The sequence below is a fragment of the Cimex lectularius genome, unplaced genomic scaffold, assembly GCF_000648675.2.
Source record: "Cimex lectularius strain Harlan isolate CLEC.00 unplaced genomic scaffold, Clec_2.1 scaffold1, whole genome shotgun sequence".
NCBI classification, from domain to species: domain Eukaryota; kingdom Metazoa; phylum Arthropoda; class Insecta; order Hemiptera; family Cimicidae; genus Cimex; species Cimex lectularius.
In genome coordinates, this window is record NW_019392813.1 from 2,690,122 (window position 1) to 2,710,091 (window position 19,970).

Here is a 19,970-nt window from a genome sequence, read left to right on the forward strand (position 1 = left end):
CAATGAGTGAATCTCAAGTATTGCTTGGTAATTTACTGTAAATAGTAAAAGCAGGAATTTCCAGTGGACACGATGTGAATAGGCACAACTCGGCACATACTTGTGCGGTTTTGAAGTATATAAATCCAAATAATCCACCAGGGGATGGCATAAAAAGAAAACCAAATACATTAAATTAAATTTAATTAAATATATTTAAAAATATACAGCAAATTAATTAAAAATTTATTATATCAAACATTAGTTAACGAATTTTCAAATAAATTAAAACATTATAAAAAATACAATTAATACAACTATTAAATAATTCCAAATTAAGTTAACAGACATGTTTTTGGCACTAACAAGCACATTTTACTGCATCCTATCAACAATTTTTTTTAAAGGCACATTATTTGAGGCTCTGCATTCTAAAATTGAAAATCATTCTTATATTTAAAATTTTAACGCTATAATTTTTATAATAAAATTATATAACCAACAATTGTTAACAGTATTATACTAGATTCATTGTTAACATAATAAACATCTTTTGGTTAAACATTTTTTATATATATGTAAGTATTCTATTAATTGTCATACAGGCACACGTCCAAATGCTTTATTGGAAGACTACTCATGTCTAATAAATTTATAAATTAATTTGAAAAATTACAACAATAAAAATTCCTAAAGGCTTCCTTTATTTATTAAGTTAATAAGATATTAATTTTTAAGTAACACTTTTAAGTATAGTGTTGTTTGAACAAAAGATTTTTAAGTTTGGGTGCTAAAATTCTGTATTCTTTCATAACACAGAAGAGAACAAGGGGAAGTCAGTTTTTGATTTTTATCACAGTTTCGGTACATTTTCCCATAATAAAATTAATTGAACGGTTTGAAAAATTCGATGTTTACTTTCGATTAGGCACTAAGTTCATTTTTAAGCCACTTAATAGTTTGTCTAAAACCATTATTAAAGTGCTAGTGTATAATAGCTGTTGACTATTTTTTTTAAGGCAGTATTTGTCATTTGTAACACGTTAGATTTGCATAATTGATAAATATATTACAACTTTTGACTTTTTGCTTTTTTTTTCCTAACTTACCGATTCATCTTATCGAGAATCGGGAGAACCATGTCAAAAGTGGGACGTTTTCCTGGGTCTTCATTCATACAAATGCGGATGAGCTTGGCAAGATGTGGAGATATACCAGGCGGAATAGTCACTCTTAAACCTTCCAAAGCCACCTATTAAAAATAACCCATAATCTATTAATAAGAGTCAAAAAATCAACAATCTTTTGGGGGGTACATGTAAGTTTTAACATTCACACCGCCATTGTGGTTTTTTACTTGTTTTTTAACCATAATTTTTTACAGTACAATTTTTTTTTCTTATAATTGTCAATATAAGTCACCTTACTCACTCAGGTAGGAAAAAGGTTTAGCCCTATTAATCGCACCCTAATCCCTCACTCTTTGTCAACTTGTCCTGGTTTCTTCCGTTTACTCTAAAGCTATCACTTTTCAGTTTGTATTCAGTTTCTGTGTAAAAGTGAGTAAAATGGATGTCAACTCTGTTTTAATACATGCAGATAATTTTTTGAAAGAGTTCCGGAAGAGGGACAAAGAATAAATTTTTTTTTTTTTTTTTTGGTGGTCGATGTCTTTGACGGCAAAAAATATTTCACCAGATGAAATAAATGCAACAACGTTTTAAATTGTGTATGAGATTCATAACGTAATAGTTAGGTAATAAAGTAAAATAAATTAACATTGAAAAAATTTCATACCTATACATGAAAATTTTTATAATACATAAAATTAGTAAATAAAATTTCAGGAACACATAAAAATTTATATTTATAAGCCATGTTACAAGAGGAAAATAAAGGGAAAAAATTATTTTTGCACTGGGGTGACCAGAGCGCGGGCTTGAACGGTTCAGTGGATACAAATCAGAGAAAAAGGTCTTTATTGTTTAGTTGTTGTTTTTTTTAATAATTATTATTTTGTACTTTATTTTCTTATAATCAGGACCACGTTGAGGTTCAAATTTATTTTATGCGATTTTGTTTTCTGACCTTTTCATTTTCCTTTTTATTATTGTAGAAGAGATCTTGTTTAAATTTCCTTTTTGTTCTCCATGTTATTCACAGTACAGAGAACATTGCTGTTTTATTTTCTTTGTTTTTTATTTCACCCCGAGGGTTCACTTTTTCCCAAAATGGAAAAAAAACAGTGTGGCGCTCGATTATTCCAGTCCGAAGAGGAACCAGTAACAGTCACGTATACACATACTAAATAAATCAATCTTTAAAAAAAAATCCTTATTCACCTTTTTTACCAATGGCAATGCGAGTAATAAAGCTATCTCTATTTGAAGTGATTTATAAAGTTTTAAAAAACCTCATAAAACCAAAAAATCCTTATTATCAAGTTTCTTCTTTCCTGTTTATTTTTTATTTATTTATCTTTTTCCCTAGGTGTTATTGCAGTTTTTCAGAAAAAATAAATATATGCTGGGTTTAAAAAGACCAGCCAAAGCTGTCCATATTCTTTTTTTTACCAATGCAAGTGTTAAAGCTATCACTTTTAGAATATTGATAGCTTTAAGGTCCTTATTATCATATTTCCTTTTTCCTTTTTATTTTCTGTGAGTGGTTTTCTTATTATCGTAGTTTTTCATTTAAAAAATATTGGGTTTAAAAAGACCAGCCAAGGCTGATCATGTTCTTTTTTTTACCAAGTATTAAAACTTTCACTTTTAGAATAGTAAAGATTTTAAAAAATCCTATAATACAAAAAAATCCTTATTATCATATTTCCTCTTTCCTTTTTATTTTCTGTGAGTGGTTATCTTATTATTGCAGTTTTTCAGGAAAAAAATATTGGGTTTAAAAATACCAGCTGTTTTTTTATTACAGCTTTAAAGCTTACTTGTACCCCGATATTTTTATGAACCAACATGCGATAACGATGTTTTATATTTTTTACAAAATTTCATGCAATACTTTATTTAATAAAAAGGCAGGATATTTACCCTCATTCCAACTTCCATAGGAGAAAGATCGGCAAAAGGCACTTCTCTTGTGGACAATTCCCAGAGTAAAACTGCAAAACTCCACATATCAGAGGCTTCCCAGTTTCTATCAGTGGGTCTCTTCTGCAAGGCTGAACACACAAAAAAAATCAAATAGTACACAAGAGAATAAAATACAAAATTATGTCACAAAATGACTAGAGTAAAATATTACCATCAGGAGACATCCAAGCAGGATAATAAATACGGCCTTTCTCTTGAAATGAAAATTTAGCATCTGCCATGTTTATTCTTGCACTCAAATCCTCGTCAATCTATTTCAAAACATCCATTAAATCAATTATAATTTTTTTTTTAAATTAATTTTTGTATATTTTACCATGATGTGTCTGGAGTTAAGATGATACTGAGGAGTGATCCTTTCAAGGCTGTGCAAAAATGCCATCCCTCTTGCGACATCGCCAGCAAAACGGAGAGCCTGAGCCGAATCTACGACTAAACCTCCACCCTGATGAAGAAGGGTGTAAAGCGAGCCCCATGGCATGTGTTGATTTATGACAATGAGACGCGGTGGAGCGTTGCAACAGCCAATAACTGGCAGAACGTTAGGATGAGAAAATATCCTAAAAATATTGTTTTTGTAAGAAAATTGTTATTTATAAAGCATTTTTTTTTTAAATTAAAAACCTTAATTTTGGAAATTCCTCATTGAAATCCCTACAAATCCTTGCAGTGACTTCACCAACGTTGAGGATTTTAGCTACAATTTCATTTTTCTGCCAGTGCCCTCTCCATGATTCTCCACTTTGTGATGTTGCAATTTTGGTGTGGAGCTTGATATCATTGATGTTAATACCTTTATGCCTTGACAAAGTAGCATCCCCTGAAAGCAATTTTTTTTTTTTAATTTTTAGTTTTTTTTTAAGAAGGATAAAATGAATAATCATTTTTTAAAAAATGTACATTCAAAACTTACTGCTTCTTGTTTTTAAGCCAAGCCAACTCTGATCTTTGAAAGTGATTTTCTTCAAGTCTTGACCCGTTTCAACAGCAAGTTCTAGGCACAAAACAAAATAAAATAAGATAAACATTTAAAAATAATATTTACGGTTATTACCATGCAGCCTTTTGGCAAGCGAGCCTCTGGCTTTATCCAGGGGAGTGGCTCCGTCTTTATTTGCAAGCGATATGAGAGCGCCATGAGATACGAGATCTTCCGCCAGTTGTTGATATCCCCAGAAACTCGCATAATGCAGCGGAGTATTTCCGTGCTCGTTGGAAAAATTGACATCTGCTTTGTTGAAGAGCAGGACACGAACGATATCCTTGTGGCCGTGTGCTGCCGCGAGGTGCAAAGGTGTATCGTCGCCCATATTCGTGGCGTTTATCCTAGCACCTCTTGAAATCAACAATTCGACGATATTCGTATGCCCTTCTTTACAGGCCCAATGAAGAGGACTAAATCCATGATCATCCCTGAAACAAGCACACAAGTTAACTAAATACAGCAAAGGACATTATGCCAAATATGGTTGATTCAGGAGGGTTTTCGTAAAAATTGACTAGTAAAAATTAACCACAGTAGGAAATTTACAATGTTTTTCCTTTATACTTTTTATGAGAATTGCTCGTAAAATATAATTTTAATTTTCTTTTTTATCAAGGAAGACCAATTCGATCCCATTTTGATCAACGACCAAAATAAATGAGATGTTCCTGTTTAACTTTTATTTAAAAAAAGAGCATATCAGTTAACCTAGTTTCTTTTTTTTTTTTTTTTTTTTTTCAAAAAGCTCCTTTTAGTTCCTGGACTTATTACATGAAATACTAATTAAAAAATATATTTGCACATACCAAACTATAATAAACTTCAATAAAGCAGACAAGTGCTATGAATTAGGACGAGCTCGTTGAAATATTAGAAATATTCCCAATGCCGGTTCTAATAAAGCGATTTTAATTAAAACTATCATTTACTACTTGAGATTCCATTTAAACTCCTTAAGTTAAAATAAGCACCTAGTTAAATTTAAATAAATAATTTGAACATATCTGCACAAATTGTGGGATGCAGTTGGCACTTTGTACATAAATAAAATTAAAATAAACCAATGAATTATGAAGAGCTTGCTAATTTATTAACAAAATTTTGGTGGGTATGCCACTGTCCTCACTTCCGTTGCAACCACCACGTCGACCTATCGTCAATTTAAAATAATATATTGAATCTATTATTGGAGTTTACATTTATTTAAGATTTCTGTCCATTTATGTATTGTTAAATAGTTTGCACGTGTTTTATTACACCCTCAATCATACAACTGCATCAAGTTATTAACATTTAGTATATGTTTGGTTGGTCCCATTAACTAACGTAATTATTTTTTTTTTTTTTTATTCAAAGTATGGTTGAGTTGAAAATAAGTGTTATGAACGGGACTCGAAATCTCCGGGAGTAGTACTATCAGAGTACTGATAATCGGAGGTTGTGAATGTCTTTGCATAAAAAATAATTAATTAATTAAAATAATTACTGTGGTTAATAAGACCGTAAAGTGATAAAGTTTATAATCATTAGGTCTACAAGTCTACAATAACAGTCAAGATGTATATTTATTTATTTTTAAACATTTTGATTCAGTTTCTGCATACATAGTTGATTATAATTATCACATTAGATAATAGCACACTAATGACATTCCAGTAAATCTTTGTTTTTAGATACAAGATTCTCTGTATTAAGAGACTGTCTAATTTGATAAACATACTCTTTTATTAATAATCAACCATATAAAGCAGAATGACTTATGTATAAAAAATAATAGAAATAAAATTAAAATAAAAAGATAATTCAGTTCAGAGTTCATAAAGAAAAAAGCGACTTGAACAATTCACTCTAAATTATAACTCTCAACACGGCACGCAAGAATGGCACAATTACACAGAAGACAAATACTTTGAGCCCTGAAGATGATCTCAATAAAAATTGAAACGTTGGCACGATAAAGAAAATGTTTTTCTGAAACCTACATCACACCAGACTGCATCTCACGATTTCTGAATAATTACAAAATTATAAAATGTTTTTGTTCTTATGGCTTCAAAACCCATAAATTGTGCATGCTTATTGTATGAATTTTAGCACAGTATTAAGGTGGCCGAAGAAGCTTTAAAATTTAAACTGCATTGAGTGATGAAAAATATAACTGAGTGACTGCCCAAAGAGGTTCAAAAAGTTTAAAAAAGTGCTCCACTAAATACAAAGCATCTCTTTTGTTGTTGAATATTCATTTTTCACATCAATGGATTTTTTTTTTTTTTTAATTTTTATTGGCCTTATGATCTTGCATATTAGCCATAGTACGAATTCTTGTGTGTTCCAATTGGGGGTTATCGGGAAAAAAGGGCCAGAGGCGACGGTGGGAATCGAACCCACGACCGCGGCGTGAGAGTCTCTCATGCTAACCACTCGGCTACCGCGGTCCCCACACATCAATGGATCATTCAGTCAATGTTACCACCACTGGTGTTTTTGTATAGGATCCATTTTTCATTGCATGTGACAATCCGGTCAAAAAACGTATTTACTTTGTACAGAGAAATGTTTAGACACTAAAACTTGTTACCGTTGATCAATTTATGAGGAACCCATTTGCTCAGCTGTCACGTCTTTCCAAGCCAAACACCCTGGCGAGTTCCTGACATGTCTGATTTGAATCAAGTCCAATAGCTTTCCTCGATTCGTTGTCATTAAAGATAAGTCTACCAGACTTCAATCCCTCCCAGAAGGAAACTTTTGAATTTTGAGCAGTGTGCTTACACATTGTTTCAAACCGAACGCAGTGTAAATTTTATGAACTGCTTCAGCCGCCCTAATACTGAGCTAAAATTCATACAATAGGCGCTTATGGTATTGAAGAGATAAACAAAATATTTTAAACTGTTCAAGAAACTTTTTCTTTTTGATATAACGCATTATCCTCTTTGTACTGGAAAACAATTAATTATCCTAGGTAAACAGAAATGTTGATTTAACGGTATTAAAGCAATAACAAATGAAAACCACACAAATTTTTTCGTAATAAGGGTTTTGAATAGTTTAGCAATTTTGAGACTGAGCCTATATTCAAAAAAATTGTAAACAATTTATAAAAACTTAATTGTGTCAATTTATAGGCATATTTAAGATTGTTTTGCCCTGATGATGATGTTAAAATAGGTTGAATGCAGACTGTACCGAGACAGAGAGTATTCGTGTAGGTCGAATGCAGAATGGCCTATACTGGGGTGCGTCATCACAAACTTTGCAAGTGAATTTCGCACCTCTAGAGCGACAAAAAAGTTCGTACGAACCATGGTCCGATTTTCAACCCTTCCGAAGATAATCAACATATTATGTTTTTTTCATTTACCTACAGTTTTTGTCATAAATCGACTCAAAGGTACTGATCTATTTATTGGAATAAAATTTTTTTCCAGGCGATCTCTAATTTCCTTTGTGACCGATTCAGTCCTAACATACCCAAGCAGTGTGATGACCTGTATGACTATGACTGTACAGTCCTTGACAATGTTAAGAGTGAGACAGTCTTCAAGGAAATTTGAGATCGTCTGTAAAAGAAAGTTAAATATATCAATCTCTAGACATAATTAAGATTTGCCCTGATGATGACCTTAAATAGGTTGAAAGCTCGGCAATAAAAACTTCAATTTGCTTTTTTTTCTTCATTCTTTGACCCACTGTGTTCGTGAGTAAAAAAGTAGTCTATACTTCTAATACTGGAAATGTAGATTATTTTGTCCAATTTTTCTGCTGCAGTTGTTGGCTATTTTTATTGTCTCTTTTTTATGTGTTTGGTTTCATTTTTCTTTTTTTCGGTGCTTTTTTATTAAGTAAAGTTGGGAAATAATGGCAAGGACAAAAAGTTGAATTAATAGATTAACCCCATTCTCCTTTTTCACACCATCACCACTTTTTTTCCCATTTGGGTTTGACATAATTATAGAAAAGCTTATTAGCTTATAAAGCTTATTAAATGAACAAGTTGTTATGAAATTTTCCAAGCTCTACTGTGAATTTTTGTAACAAGGTCACAAATTTAGTTTTTTTTACAAATTTTAAATTAGCAGTTTTTGCAAGATTTAGTTTTTGTATTGTTTTTTACCAAAAATTAAATTGAAAGTTCTAGAAGGGCGTCTTGATCTCTTGTCAATGCTTTTGTTGGATTCCTCAAAAATGACTAGTTCAGTAACTACGAATAGATTTATGACGAAAACTGTAGATAGTTGAAAAACATAAAATGTTGAATATCTTCGAAAAGGTTGAGAATTCGACATGGTTTCTATGATTTGTCACTCTGGAGGTGTGAAATTCGCTTGAAAAGTTCATGACACGAGTTGCCTGACACACCCCGCATAGTCCTGTACATTCCAAAATTAAACCATTGATAATTTTTAATATTGAAATACATAAATGTTATTACTTTAAGTTAAAAATAATAATAATAAAATTCATGTGTAAACTGTGATTTTGGTAGGAAGTCAGCTCCGCCTACTTGCCCTGAATGCAATAAATAGAAACTATGTGGCCAAATGGTACTGATAAAGCAGAAAGAAACGTTTTATCAATTTTTATTTTTATTTGTTTATTTTTTATTAACAGACAATTAATATTGAATGAGGCCTCGTTTAACAAGGGCACAAATTAGTTGTCAATGAAACAGTTGAGATTCAGATCAGTTGACCATCTGCCAAAATTTTCAAACATGAGTGTAAATTCAAGGTCGTCTCTTTTGACCATTGAACAAAGCTATAAAATAATAAATTAACAAAGAAAATTAATTAAAACAAATGCCAAATCGGGCCGTCCGGATTTTCCAAATATGGTCAGAAGTGTTCTGTTTTCTTTCTGTCTCATCCCCACTACTGTGAAATTTGGTCAAGGCCCGCGATGACCCGCCTAGTTAACACTTTTATTTAAATCTCCGGTCATTAATTTGTTAATTGTTAATTTAGTGTGGAAATAGGAAATTTTTTTATGGGATTTAACGACGTTTACCCTTGATTCATGTCGTGTTCGGTATCGTCGAGCCAAACACGGACTTGCATTGCGTTGCCCTCACGGCACCAATGGAAAATATCCTCCATCCTGGTCGAAATCGTTTTTCAAAAGAGAAGACTGTTGAAAAAAAAGGGTCGAAATGTCGAGGTACACGTTAAAAATTTTTCGACTCGTTTAAAATCACACCCATCCTCCCTAAATTCGACAACCCACAACACAGTCGACGGATTGTTCACGATCTAAAAATGTAACACAAGGCTGAAGGCAGCTGTAGTGCCTAGTACGTGCAACAGCGAGCAGATCGTGCAACATTCTCTCGCCCGCTATTTTCAAAAGAAGGTCGTATAAATAATCAATAAATTGACTTGTTGCCTTTCAAGATTAAAATATCTTCAATAGTCTGTGTTTTACAAAAAAATCAGCTTTCAGGGACAGGATGACACTAGTCTGCCATTATGAAGTATTACTCTGATGGTTGGTCAATAACAATAAATTGACTTGTTGCCTTTCAAGATTAAAATAGCTTCATTGGCCTGTATTTTACAAACACAAACCTTTCAGGGACAGGATGATTCTGGTCTGCCGTTATGAAGTACATTACATTGATGCTTAGTCAATAACAATAAATTGGCCATTATGAAGTACATTTGACCGATGCTTGAACAATAACAATAAATTGACTTTTTACCTTACAAGAATAAAATAGCTTTAATGGCGTTTTTTTTATTCAAGGATCAGCTTTCAGGAACAGGATGACTTTGGTCTGCCATTATGAAGAACGTTACACTGATACTTGGTCAATAACAATAAATTGGCTTGTTGCCTTTAAAGATTAAAATAGCTTCAATCGCCTGTATTTTTCAAAAGGATCAGCTTTCATGGACGAGATGACTCTGGTCTTCCATTATGAAGTACATTACATTGATGCTTAGTCAATAACAATAAAGTGGCCATAATGAAGTACATTTGACCGATGCTTGATCAATAACAATAAAGTGACGTTTTAACTTTCAAGATTAAAATAGCTTCAATGGTCTACGTTTTATTCAAGGATCAGCTTTCATGGACAAGATGACTCCGGTCTGTCATTATGGCGTACGTTACACTGATGCTTAGTCAATAACAATAAATTGACTTGTTGCATTTCAAGATTAAACTAGCTTCAATGGCCTTTTCATTTTTTCCGTTTCGACCTTTATCCGTGTCATCTTCATCCCTCATGAAGTTGACCCGAATAAAATTCGAAACGAAGGCAAAAAAAGTGATAGGCGTTTTTCTAAACTATCTCATTCTTGATCGCTCCTCACGACTTCAACAAATTATAAAGTATCTTGGAATGATTGATGCCAGATTAACAACAATAATTTGACTTCTTGCCTTTCAAGATTAAAATAGCTTCATTGGCCTGTATTTTACAAACACAAACCTTTCAGGGACAGGATGATTCTGGTCTGTCATTATGAAATACATTACACTGATGCTTGGTCAATAATAATAAATTGACTTTTTACCTTTCAAGAATAAAATAGTTTCAATGGCTTCAATTACGAAATACGTGTTTCTTAGTGATCTGTTGTTTTATAATTTGTTTAAGTCGGGATGACCGGTGAAGAATGAGGTAGTCTAGAAAAATTTTCTTGGTGGATGAAGATGACCCGAATAAAGTTCAAAATGTAGGCAAAAAAATGAAAAAGATGGGTTCTAAACTACCTCATTCTTGACAGCTCCTCACGACTTATGATGAAGTACCTTAGGCTGATGATTGGTCAATAACACAAAATTGAAATTTTGTCTATCAAGATAAAAATATCTTCAATAGCCTGTGCTCTATAAAAGGATCAGCTTTCAGGGACAGGAAGTGCTCTGGTCTTACACTTCCAAGTATCTTAGACTGATGCTTGATCAATAACATTAAATTGACTCTTTGTCTTTCAAGATAAAAATATCTTCAATAGCCTGTTTTACCCAAGGAACAGCTTTCAGGGACAGGATGACCCTGGTCTGCTATTATCAAGTACCTTGTACTGATGCTTGATCAATAACAATAAATTGATTTTTTTAGATTAAAATATCTTGATAAAGATTAAAATATACTGACACTTGATCAATAACAATAAATTGGCTTTTTTTGTCTTTCATACCCAAATAATATTAACGTTTTTAAAAATCAATTTTTGCATGCAAGATAAAAATACTTAGATCATTTTAAGTCCCATTTTCATATCAATGTACGTCTCATTATCATTCTATCAACACACAGCTCTGTTTGTTTAATATTTACAATTCCTTATTAGTTCCTATATATTACTGTATAGTATTACTATGTTAGTTAACTTGGATATTACTGTTATCTTTATTTAATTAAATTTTGTTTGTATTCGTCAATTATGTTAATTGCATATATTTATAGATATGTTTTATTTAGTAATTCATACTTTCAATTATCTTTATTTGTTATTTTATTGTAATTCTAGTTCAGTTGTTTCTTTAATTAACTATTTATATTTTATAACGAATCTATATTTTATCTCTTCTAAGTATATTTTTAACTACTGTATTAATAGGCTTTGCCTATAAAATAAATGAATAAGTTAATAAATAAATTTTAGAGTTGAAGAAATAACAAATGGAAGAGAGGTGTTTTTAGTTTGGGAGTTTCTGTTCGTTATAAGTAATATAGTGATGACATCGCTATATAATATACTTTTAATTATTTGTTTATTATCATTTTAATTAAATTTTTTTGGAAGTTTTAAATTTGGAAAATTGACACCCAAAATGACGTTTTATGTGGCAACATAAACATCTATCCTACATGGACGCTAGCGCTGGTTCAATAGTCTTATCCACAGGGCACAGGGACTGGAGATTACAGGTTGAATTTCCTGCTTTTATTTTTATTATTGTCTTGCCCAATTTAATTCAGATAAGTTTATTTATTATCCAAAGAAAGGATGGCATCAGTCGCTGAGCCGTTGAGTCTTAACAGAGGTGATAAAACATATTTCATCAAAACCAAGCTTGCTTAATCAATGAAATTATTTTCTTTACAGACGTCCTGAGAGCTGTGGAACTGCTAGAAAAGCTGCAGAAAAGTAAAAATCAGAAACACGTTGCTTTTTTTTTTTGTATATTTTAAACCAGTTTCAATATTGTTTGTGATTCAGGTGGAGAAGTGCCAGTGACCAAAATCGCCGCGCTGCAGAAGGTGCTGCAGAGCGATTTTCTGAACGCGGTACGAGAGGTCTACGAGCATGTATATGAGACGGTCGACGTTCAGGGTTCGCAGGACATAAGGGCGTCAGCGACGGCGAAAGCCACCGTGGCTGCATTCGCAGCGAGCGAGGGGCACGCGCACCCAAGAGTCGTGGAACTGCCGAAAACAGAAGAAGGCCTTGGTTTCAACGTCATGGGCGGTAAAGAACAGAATTCGCCCATCTACATATCGAGGATCATCCCGGGGGGTGTCGCAGACAGGCACGGCGGCCTAAAAAGAGGCGATCAGCTTCTCTCCGTCAACGGAGTGGTGAGATTCTCTTATTAAATATTATAGGATTTTTTTTAGTTGAGTCAGATGCGTTTCAGTATTTTGTAAGCTTCTGTGGTGGGTTTGTGACTGAAGATGGCGAAGTATTGAACCATGAACAAGTTTATATTGGTGTGGATGATATCTATGTTTACATTGGGCTGGTGCAAAAATAATGCAGGTCAAAACTATGTGTAATTTCAATTAATTATTTGTCCGTATTGTATTGCCTCTGTGTTTTTCATATCAACCAAAATCTTACATAAAAAGAATAATTAATTGAAATTACACATAGTTTTGACCTGCATTATTTTTGCACCAGCCCAATGTAAACATAGATATCATCCACATCATGCCTGCTCGCAAGGCACTTTGTGAATATTCGCTGTTTCCGCACAAACTGGGTGGTTCAAACCCCGCATGTGTGTAAACATAGGTTTGCTGTTTGGCGCATGCCAAGACGAGCATCTCTGGACCGCATGTCTGGAGCCACCTTTATGCGTAGTTGAATCCATGGAGGGATCGGGATGATGAGATGCCTGAAAGGGATTTTTTTTTTTTTTTTGGGGGGGGGGTTAAATTTTTTTGGCTCAGAGCACAGTTTTATGACTATATTTTATTTTAATTTGAACACAAAACCAACCCTTCCTTTGGTCTCCAGGGGTTCAAAGATATGGAATCATAAGTTGTTTTCCTTTCTTCTCCTGTGCTGAGAATTTGTTTACTCTTTATGATCAGTTTTGGGTTGTAACAATATATTTATATCGGCATCATTTGTTTGTCCTGATCATTCTGATCTACTTGCTACCCTTGTTTTGTCATGCACAAAAATATTCTAAAACATGTTAGACAAACAAAACTAGCGAAAAAACGCAGATCTGGACTAACAAGATATATGTGGTGATTAGTGACCGTCAATCGATATTTATTCAGAAATCGTGAGATGCGGTCTGATGTGATGTAGGTTTCAGAAAAACATTTTCTTTATCGTGCCGATTCGATCTTTATTGAGATCATCTTCAGGGCCTGGGATTTACAACATGTTAACATATAACAATTACATTTTGGATGTGGAAAAGTGAATTTATACAATGCAAAATATATTTTTATATATTCAATCAAAGTATTTCTACTCACTCAGTGTTTGTCTTCTGTGTAATTGTGCCATTCTTGCGTGTCGTGTCAAGAGTGCCAGTGAGATATTGCTGTTTTATGTTTATATATGTTGGATTTTGAAGGGGTGGGGAAGGATGTCGGTATAGAAAAGACATTTTTGTATAAGGCGTCGACTTCTTTGAGGTGAAAAGAGCTGACGAAGGGAAAAAATGTGTTGGTAATGGTTCAGTCAGAATTTCACCGTTCCAGGAGTTCCTCACGAAAGATTTGGCCAAGCCGAAAATTTTTTGAAAGTTAACTTAACAAAAGTAACAACAAAAGCTGCGATGATTGTAGATTGTCCAGTGCTGGTTCAATAAGTGTTCACAGGTCAACACTCACCATCAAATTTATGCATGTCAAAATTTGAAAAAGTTTGATAGTAATTTAGTTTTAATAGTCTGTTGAAGGGGAAAATCACGAGAAAGCTGTGGACCTTTTGAAACAAGCGCAAGGTTCTGTGAAATTGGTTGTGCGCTACACACCGAAGGTCCTCGAGGAGATGGAGATGCGGTTTGATAAGCAAAGAGCGGCCAGGAAACGTCAGCAGTATTAGAAAGAAAATGTATTCTTTTATCATCCCCATCAATATTTATTCTCACTTGCCATTGTTTTATTATTTATTAAAATTGTTTTAACCTGTCATTTCCCTGAATTATATTTTTAACAATATAAATCTTTAAGGAAAGTTATGTACATATTATTTTCTACAATTTCTTATTTTCAACAAGTAAATTGTATTGATACCACAAAATAAAAAATGGTTTAAGCTCAATTTTGAATTATCCTCTGCAAAAAATAATGTTGAAAAATAAATTGGGACTGGAATTCTATAAATTTAACAAAATTAATGCTATGTAATTTATTTACATTTACTGTGGTTTACAAAACAAATGTAATTCAAAAACAGTTAAAAATACTTAGTTCACACAAAAAGAAAAAAAAGGCCTTGATTCAATTTAAAGCAGAGATGTTTAAATTAAGGCCTTGATTTCATCATAAAGGACGAGTACGAGTGCGCCTCCGGTTCCTCTGAGAATATTTGAAAAAGCACCTTTGAAAAATGCCTTTATCCCTTCCTCTTGTAATATCTTGGCCCAGCAATGTGCGGTATTTTTGTACTGCCTTTTTTCTTTGGGCAGGCCGGACTGCATCATCATCCTCCTCCTCACCGTATCAAACGGATACGAGACGATGCCGGCAAATGTTGTCACACACTGAAAATCGATTATTTGAATATAAGACTCACAAAGGTAAATTAAAAAAACATTACCTCAGCAATGGCGAATGAAATGAGAAGTGGAGTGTCTTTTGGATTCGGTAGAGTTGATTTAATCGTATCGTACATTCCAAAATAAGACGCTCTGTAAATTATGATCCCCTGGACGGATACAATAAACCCTCTGTACAATCCGATAACACCATCGGATTTTATCGTCTTTAAAATACAGTCTACTAATCCGTTGTACTGTCGCTGTTGACCTGATTTACCAACATCAGCAGCCAACCTAAAACGTAAAAGGTGTTTATTTTCAAATTTAGTAGCTGATGTGTGAAACTATTACCTAGTTCTCGCATAATCCAAAGGATAGACAACACAGAGTGAAGACGCCCCAGCGGCTCCACCCGATGCTAAATTACCGAGGAAAAACTTCACTTTTTGTTTTTTCTTATCGATTCCAGAAAGGAAAAGTTCCTTGTAAATGTCCTTAAATGCAAAATTAAGCGCTTGAGTCGGAAAATATCTGATGACATTGGCAAGGTTTCCTCTCCAAAAGCTGGCGAAACCCTGCTCTTTTGGGATCCTAACGAATGCATCTACAATACCTGGAAAAAATCGGAAAAACAAAAATTCTTATTCACATTGATATTACTCTTAAAACATTGACTTTGTCTTATGCTTGACCATTTTGGTTGCCCTCGGCAGAGCCCAATTTATCACGTAAAATAGCTCTCTGTGCTTAAAAACAACGTAGATGATTTTTATTTTTTTATTTATTTTTGCAAGTAATAAAAAAGGTATGATGCAAGAGTGCACCCCTGCAGTGCCAAACAAATGATATAGGCAACAAGCAGAACTTTGTCCAATTTAGGTTTGTAGTTGAATAAAAGTCATTTTTATTGGTTTGTCTGAAAAATAATGCAGGTTTTCAAGTTTTCTTTCAATTATCCTCTTAAATAATAGTGTTTACATTTGGTGGATTATTCTTTAGTACGAATGACAACACTTTTTAAACCTCTTTTTTTTTTCATCAGTAGCATTTTGTCACTTGGGATTAATTCAGTCTTTGCTAAGATGTCAACACATAATTTTTGCGTTATTTTGTTTTAAGAGTTTAAACTCTGTTGGAACGGTACCTAAACGGCCAGAAACATTAATGTAGTCCGGGGTGAGGACAGTATAAGAGAGAGCACCTTTCGAGAGGGAGATTTTAGCATTGAAGACAGTGGAAGGATTTTTTTCTTGATGGAAGGATGATGATGAACTGCGAGCTTTAGTCAAAGAAAATCACAGAATACCTGTTCAAGAACTTGCAGAATTCATCCATTGCTGACCACTTTAAGGCAATTGAAAAGGGAAAAAGCCTGAAAGTTCGGTTCCTCGTGCATTAAACGACAACCAAAAAAATCATCGTTATGAAGTTTGCACAACACTTCTTTGCCGAAACAGAAACAAACCTTTTCTAGATGGGATTGTTACTTGACATAAAATGCAGATTATCTATGATAACAGCAGACGTTCTGGACAGTGGCTCGACAAAGGCACCACCCTTTTCCAAAGCACCCAAAAAAAGGTGATAGTAGGCTGATTTACTACAGCTCCTTCAATCCTGGCGAAACAATCAATGCCAAAATGTACTGCTCTCGGATGCAATGCACCAGAAATTGGTGTTACTGAAAGCCTTTTAAGGGTATGTTTACTGATTCGATTACACGACTGCTCGGCCCCATGTCTCACATCTGACAAGTCAAAAACTGTTGGATTTTGCTTATGAGGTTCTGCCTCACCCTCCCTAATCTCCTGATCTCTGGCCTACCGACTACCTTTTTTTCAGACACCTGGATAACATTTTACAACATAAAAAATTTATTAATCAAAAGTCATTAGAAAATTTGTTTACTGAATTTGGTAATAACTATTCTATTCAGAGGGTATATGTATTGATAGTGATTGAGGGTATTTTAATTAATAAAAATGTTTAAATCATTTAATTGTTAATTGTATTTATTATTATTTATTAAAAAGGCATTCCTGACAACCCAATAGATTTGTTTAATTCATTGTCTATGTTTAAACTAAATTTGTACAAATTTCTTGTAATAGAACATTTAAATTGGCTACCTCTAGCCTTTTATAAAACCTTTATTCTTCCAGCAATTAAATTATTGTAAACTTCGTTCGCAATTGACAATTTTCAGGATTATTAAATTTTATTGTTTGGTCGTTGCCGATTGTCCTGGTCTGTGTATTTTAGCTGGGTTCTAGGTTGATCTGTCGCATTTCATCAGTTTGTGTGAATACTTGTCTGCTTATAAAACTTAATTTGCACCCTCATTAAAAAAAATTCACAGTAGAGAGCTTGGCAAATTTCATAACAACTTGTTCGTTTAGTAAGCATTCTAAGGTAATAAACTTTTCTATAATTCAAACTTTTCAAAGATATTCAACATTTTATGTTTTGGTGATTAATGACTGTTAATCGATAATTATTCAGAAATCGTGAGATGCGGTCTGGTGTGATGTAGGTTTCAGAAAAACATTTTCTTTATCATGCCAACGTTTCGATCTTTATTGGGATCATCATTCTCAATAAAGATCAAAACGTTGGCACGATAAAGAAAATGTTTTTCTAAAACCTACATCACACCAGACCGCATCTCACGATTTCTGAATAATTATTTTATGTTTTTTCAACTATCTACGGTTTTCGTCATAAATCTACTCACAGCTCCTGAACTAGTCATTTTTGGGGGAATCCAACAAAAGCTTTGGCAAGAGATCAATTTCCTTTAAGAAGACACCATTCTACAACTCCCAATTTAATTTTTGGTAAAAAAAAACAACTAAATCTTTCAAAAATGCTAATTTAAAATTTGAAAAAAAAAAAACTAAATTTGCACTTGTTAAAACAAAAAATCACAGTAGAGCTAGCTTGGCAAATTTCATAACAACTTGTTTAATAAGCTTTTCTATAATTAAAAATTCTCAACCTTTTCGAAGGTATTCAACATTCTGTTTTTTCAACTATCTACGGTTTTTGTCATAAATCTACTCACAGCAACAGAACTAGTCATTTTTTGGGGCAATCCAACAGGAGCATTGGCAAGAGATCAATTTCCTTTAAGAAGACACCCTTCTAGAACTTTAAATTTAATTTTTGTCAAAAAAAACTAAATCTTTCAAAAATAATAATTTAAAATTTGTAAAAAAAAAACTAAATTTGTAACCTCATTAAAAAAATTCACGGTAGATGGTTGGCAAAATTCAACTTGTTCATTTAATAAGCTTCTAAGCTAATAAGCTTTTCTATAATTATGTTGTACCCAAATGCAGAAATTTTATGCTAAATGGGAAAGAAGTGGTGAAAAAGGGGAATGGGGTTAATCTATTAATTCAATTTTTTGTTCTGGCCATTACTTCCCAAAGAAAAATGAAACCAAAAACATAAAAAGAGACAATAAATGTAGCGAACAGCCGAAGCAGAATGGGCAAAATAATCTACATTTCCAGTATTAGAAGTATCGATTACTTTTTCACACAACACTCTGGATCAAGGTATGGTCTTGAAGAAAAAAGTAATTTCAGTTGTTACTGCCAAGCTTTCGATCTATTTTAAGGCCATCATCGGGGGCAAAACATCTTAAATATGTCCAGATCGTCAATGTTAGGACTGTGTCCGTCTTCAAGGAAATTGAAGTCTGCAAAAAAATTTAAATATGTCAATCTGTAGAGAAATTTAAGATTGTTTTGCCCAGTTGATGACCTTAAAATAGGTCGAAAGCTTGACAGTAAAAACTGAATTTACTTTTTTTCTTCTTTAAGTCCATGATTCAGAGTTCTTGAGTGAAAAAGTGATCGATACGTCTAACATTGAAAACTGAATACTTTATGCGAGGAAATCATGTAGTTAAATAATTTATCAGAAATAGATTGATAATCAGGAATATAAGTGTAATTAAGATGTTCTTTGCTATGTCCTGGAAGTGGAATAGTACACGTGTTTCCTTCAATGTGCAGCCATGTCGGCCATGACGTTAAGATTTAACTTAACCAAAAAAGATACCTGATTTAAGTTTTGACTTGAAAACTATCTATCAATTTAAAAGCTATATTTTTTTAAATAGTGAATAATAGGCAACAGAGAATGAGGAAAATGATCAATTTCGGGAAAGGATCAGTTTTAGCCTAAGTGCGAAGCTCTAGCACGAAAGATGAATCGGCCGGTTAACTTTGTGAAAAGTTGAAACTTTGAACTTTCTTACCTTTGTACTGTTTATCTTTGCTTATTTGAGTCGATACGTGTTGGACTTGAAGTATGAGTTTCACCCTTTCTATGGGTGCGACCGCAGTCTTTGCGATCGCGGCCGAGATGCCCCCGGCGAGAAAATCTTTCCAGAAAGAGCTTTCGGGGCTTTTCGAACCGTTTGACATTGTCTAGAGGATTGTCGTGTCTTCCGGTTTATTTCTACGAAGTTTCGTATTTAATTTTCTTTCAGTTAAAGTCCGATCTGTGATGATGAACTGTCTGTGAAGCGTGGCGTCAACTCGAGCCCAGGCCGGCGGGAAAGAGGGAGACAACGAGGTTTAGCCGGAAAATAACCGTCGAAAACCACTGTTGAAAATAACCAAAAACCAGGGTTGGCATTTGTTTTTCCGTTTTTCTAAAAGAATTTTTTTTTTGTCAAATTTTAAAAATTATCGCCCCTATTTCGGTCTAAAATAAAATTTTATATTTTACCTTATTTCTCAATTTTTTCTAATAGAAACCAAGCTCAAAAAAAATCAACTTTTTTCGTTATATAATTTTTTGAATTTTACCCAACAGTAAATAAATTTACAATAAATTATTTTCAGTTGTAAATTTCACGCCCTGACATCTAAACAAAAACAAAATTCAATGCGAATTAAAAAAAAATACTTTTTTTAAATTGACAAAAATGAACGATTCCTTTTAGTGTTTTCTTTCCAATGTCATAATTT

General features: G+C 33.2%; 3 protein-coding genes across 4 annotated transcripts; 1 reads left to right on the forward strand and 2 right to left on the reverse strand.

Annotated features, from left to right (window-relative positions):
- Positions 1–905: 905 nt before the first annotated feature.
- On the reverse strand, positions 906–9,352 carry LOC106664613 (integrin-linked protein kinase). Its single transcript, XM_014390512.2, has 8 exons — positions 9,085–9,352; positions 4,144–4,502; positions 4,003–4,083; positions 3,714–3,909; positions 3,406–3,649; positions 3,241–3,340; positions 3,027–3,157; positions 906–1,231 (listed from the first exon to the last, which is right to left on the reverse strand). The coding sequence occupies exons 1-8, from the start codon at positions 9,171–9,173 to the stop codon at positions 1,085–1,087; spliced, it is 1,347 nt and encodes a 448-aa protein (XP_014245998.1). The 5' UTR covers positions 9,174–9,352; the 3' UTR covers positions 906–1,084.
- Positions 9,353–11,923: 2,571 nt separating this feature from the next.
- LOC106664551 (protein lin-7 homolog C) lies at positions 11,924–14,374 on the forward strand. Its single transcript, XM_014390376.2, has 5 exons — positions 11,924–11,962; positions 12,037–12,078; positions 12,141–12,182; positions 12,255–12,613; positions 14,169–14,374. The coding sequence occupies exons 2-5, from the start codon at positions 12,042–12,044 to the stop codon at positions 14,322–14,324; spliced, it is 594 nt and encodes a 197-aa protein (XP_014245862.1). The 5' UTR covers positions 11,924–11,962; positions 12,037–12,041; the 3' UTR covers positions 14,325–14,374.
- A 270-nt stretch (positions 14,375–14,644) lies between these two features.
- Positions 14,645–19,791, reverse strand: LOC106664539 (ADP,ATP carrier protein 1-like). 2 transcript variants are annotated; one of them, XM_014390355.2, is made up of 5 exons: positions 19,729–19,791; positions 19,253–19,651; positions 15,334–15,595; positions 15,042–15,276; positions 14,645–14,985 (listed from the first exon to the last, which is right to left on the reverse strand). In XM_014390355.2, exons 2-5 carry the CDS (start codon positions 19,419–19,421, stop codon positions 14,743–14,745), a joined length of 909 nt encoding a protein of 302 aa, XP_014245841.1. In that variant the 5' UTR covers positions 19,422–19,651; positions 19,729–19,791; the 3' UTR covers positions 14,645–14,742. The 2 variants fall into 2 exon arrangements, with proteins under 2 accessions (XP_014245841.1, XP_014245849.1); XM_014390363.2 differs by lacking the exon at positions 19,729–19,791 and having other exon boundaries at positions 19,253–19,667.
- Between the last annotated feature and the right edge of the window lie 179 nt (positions 19,792–19,970).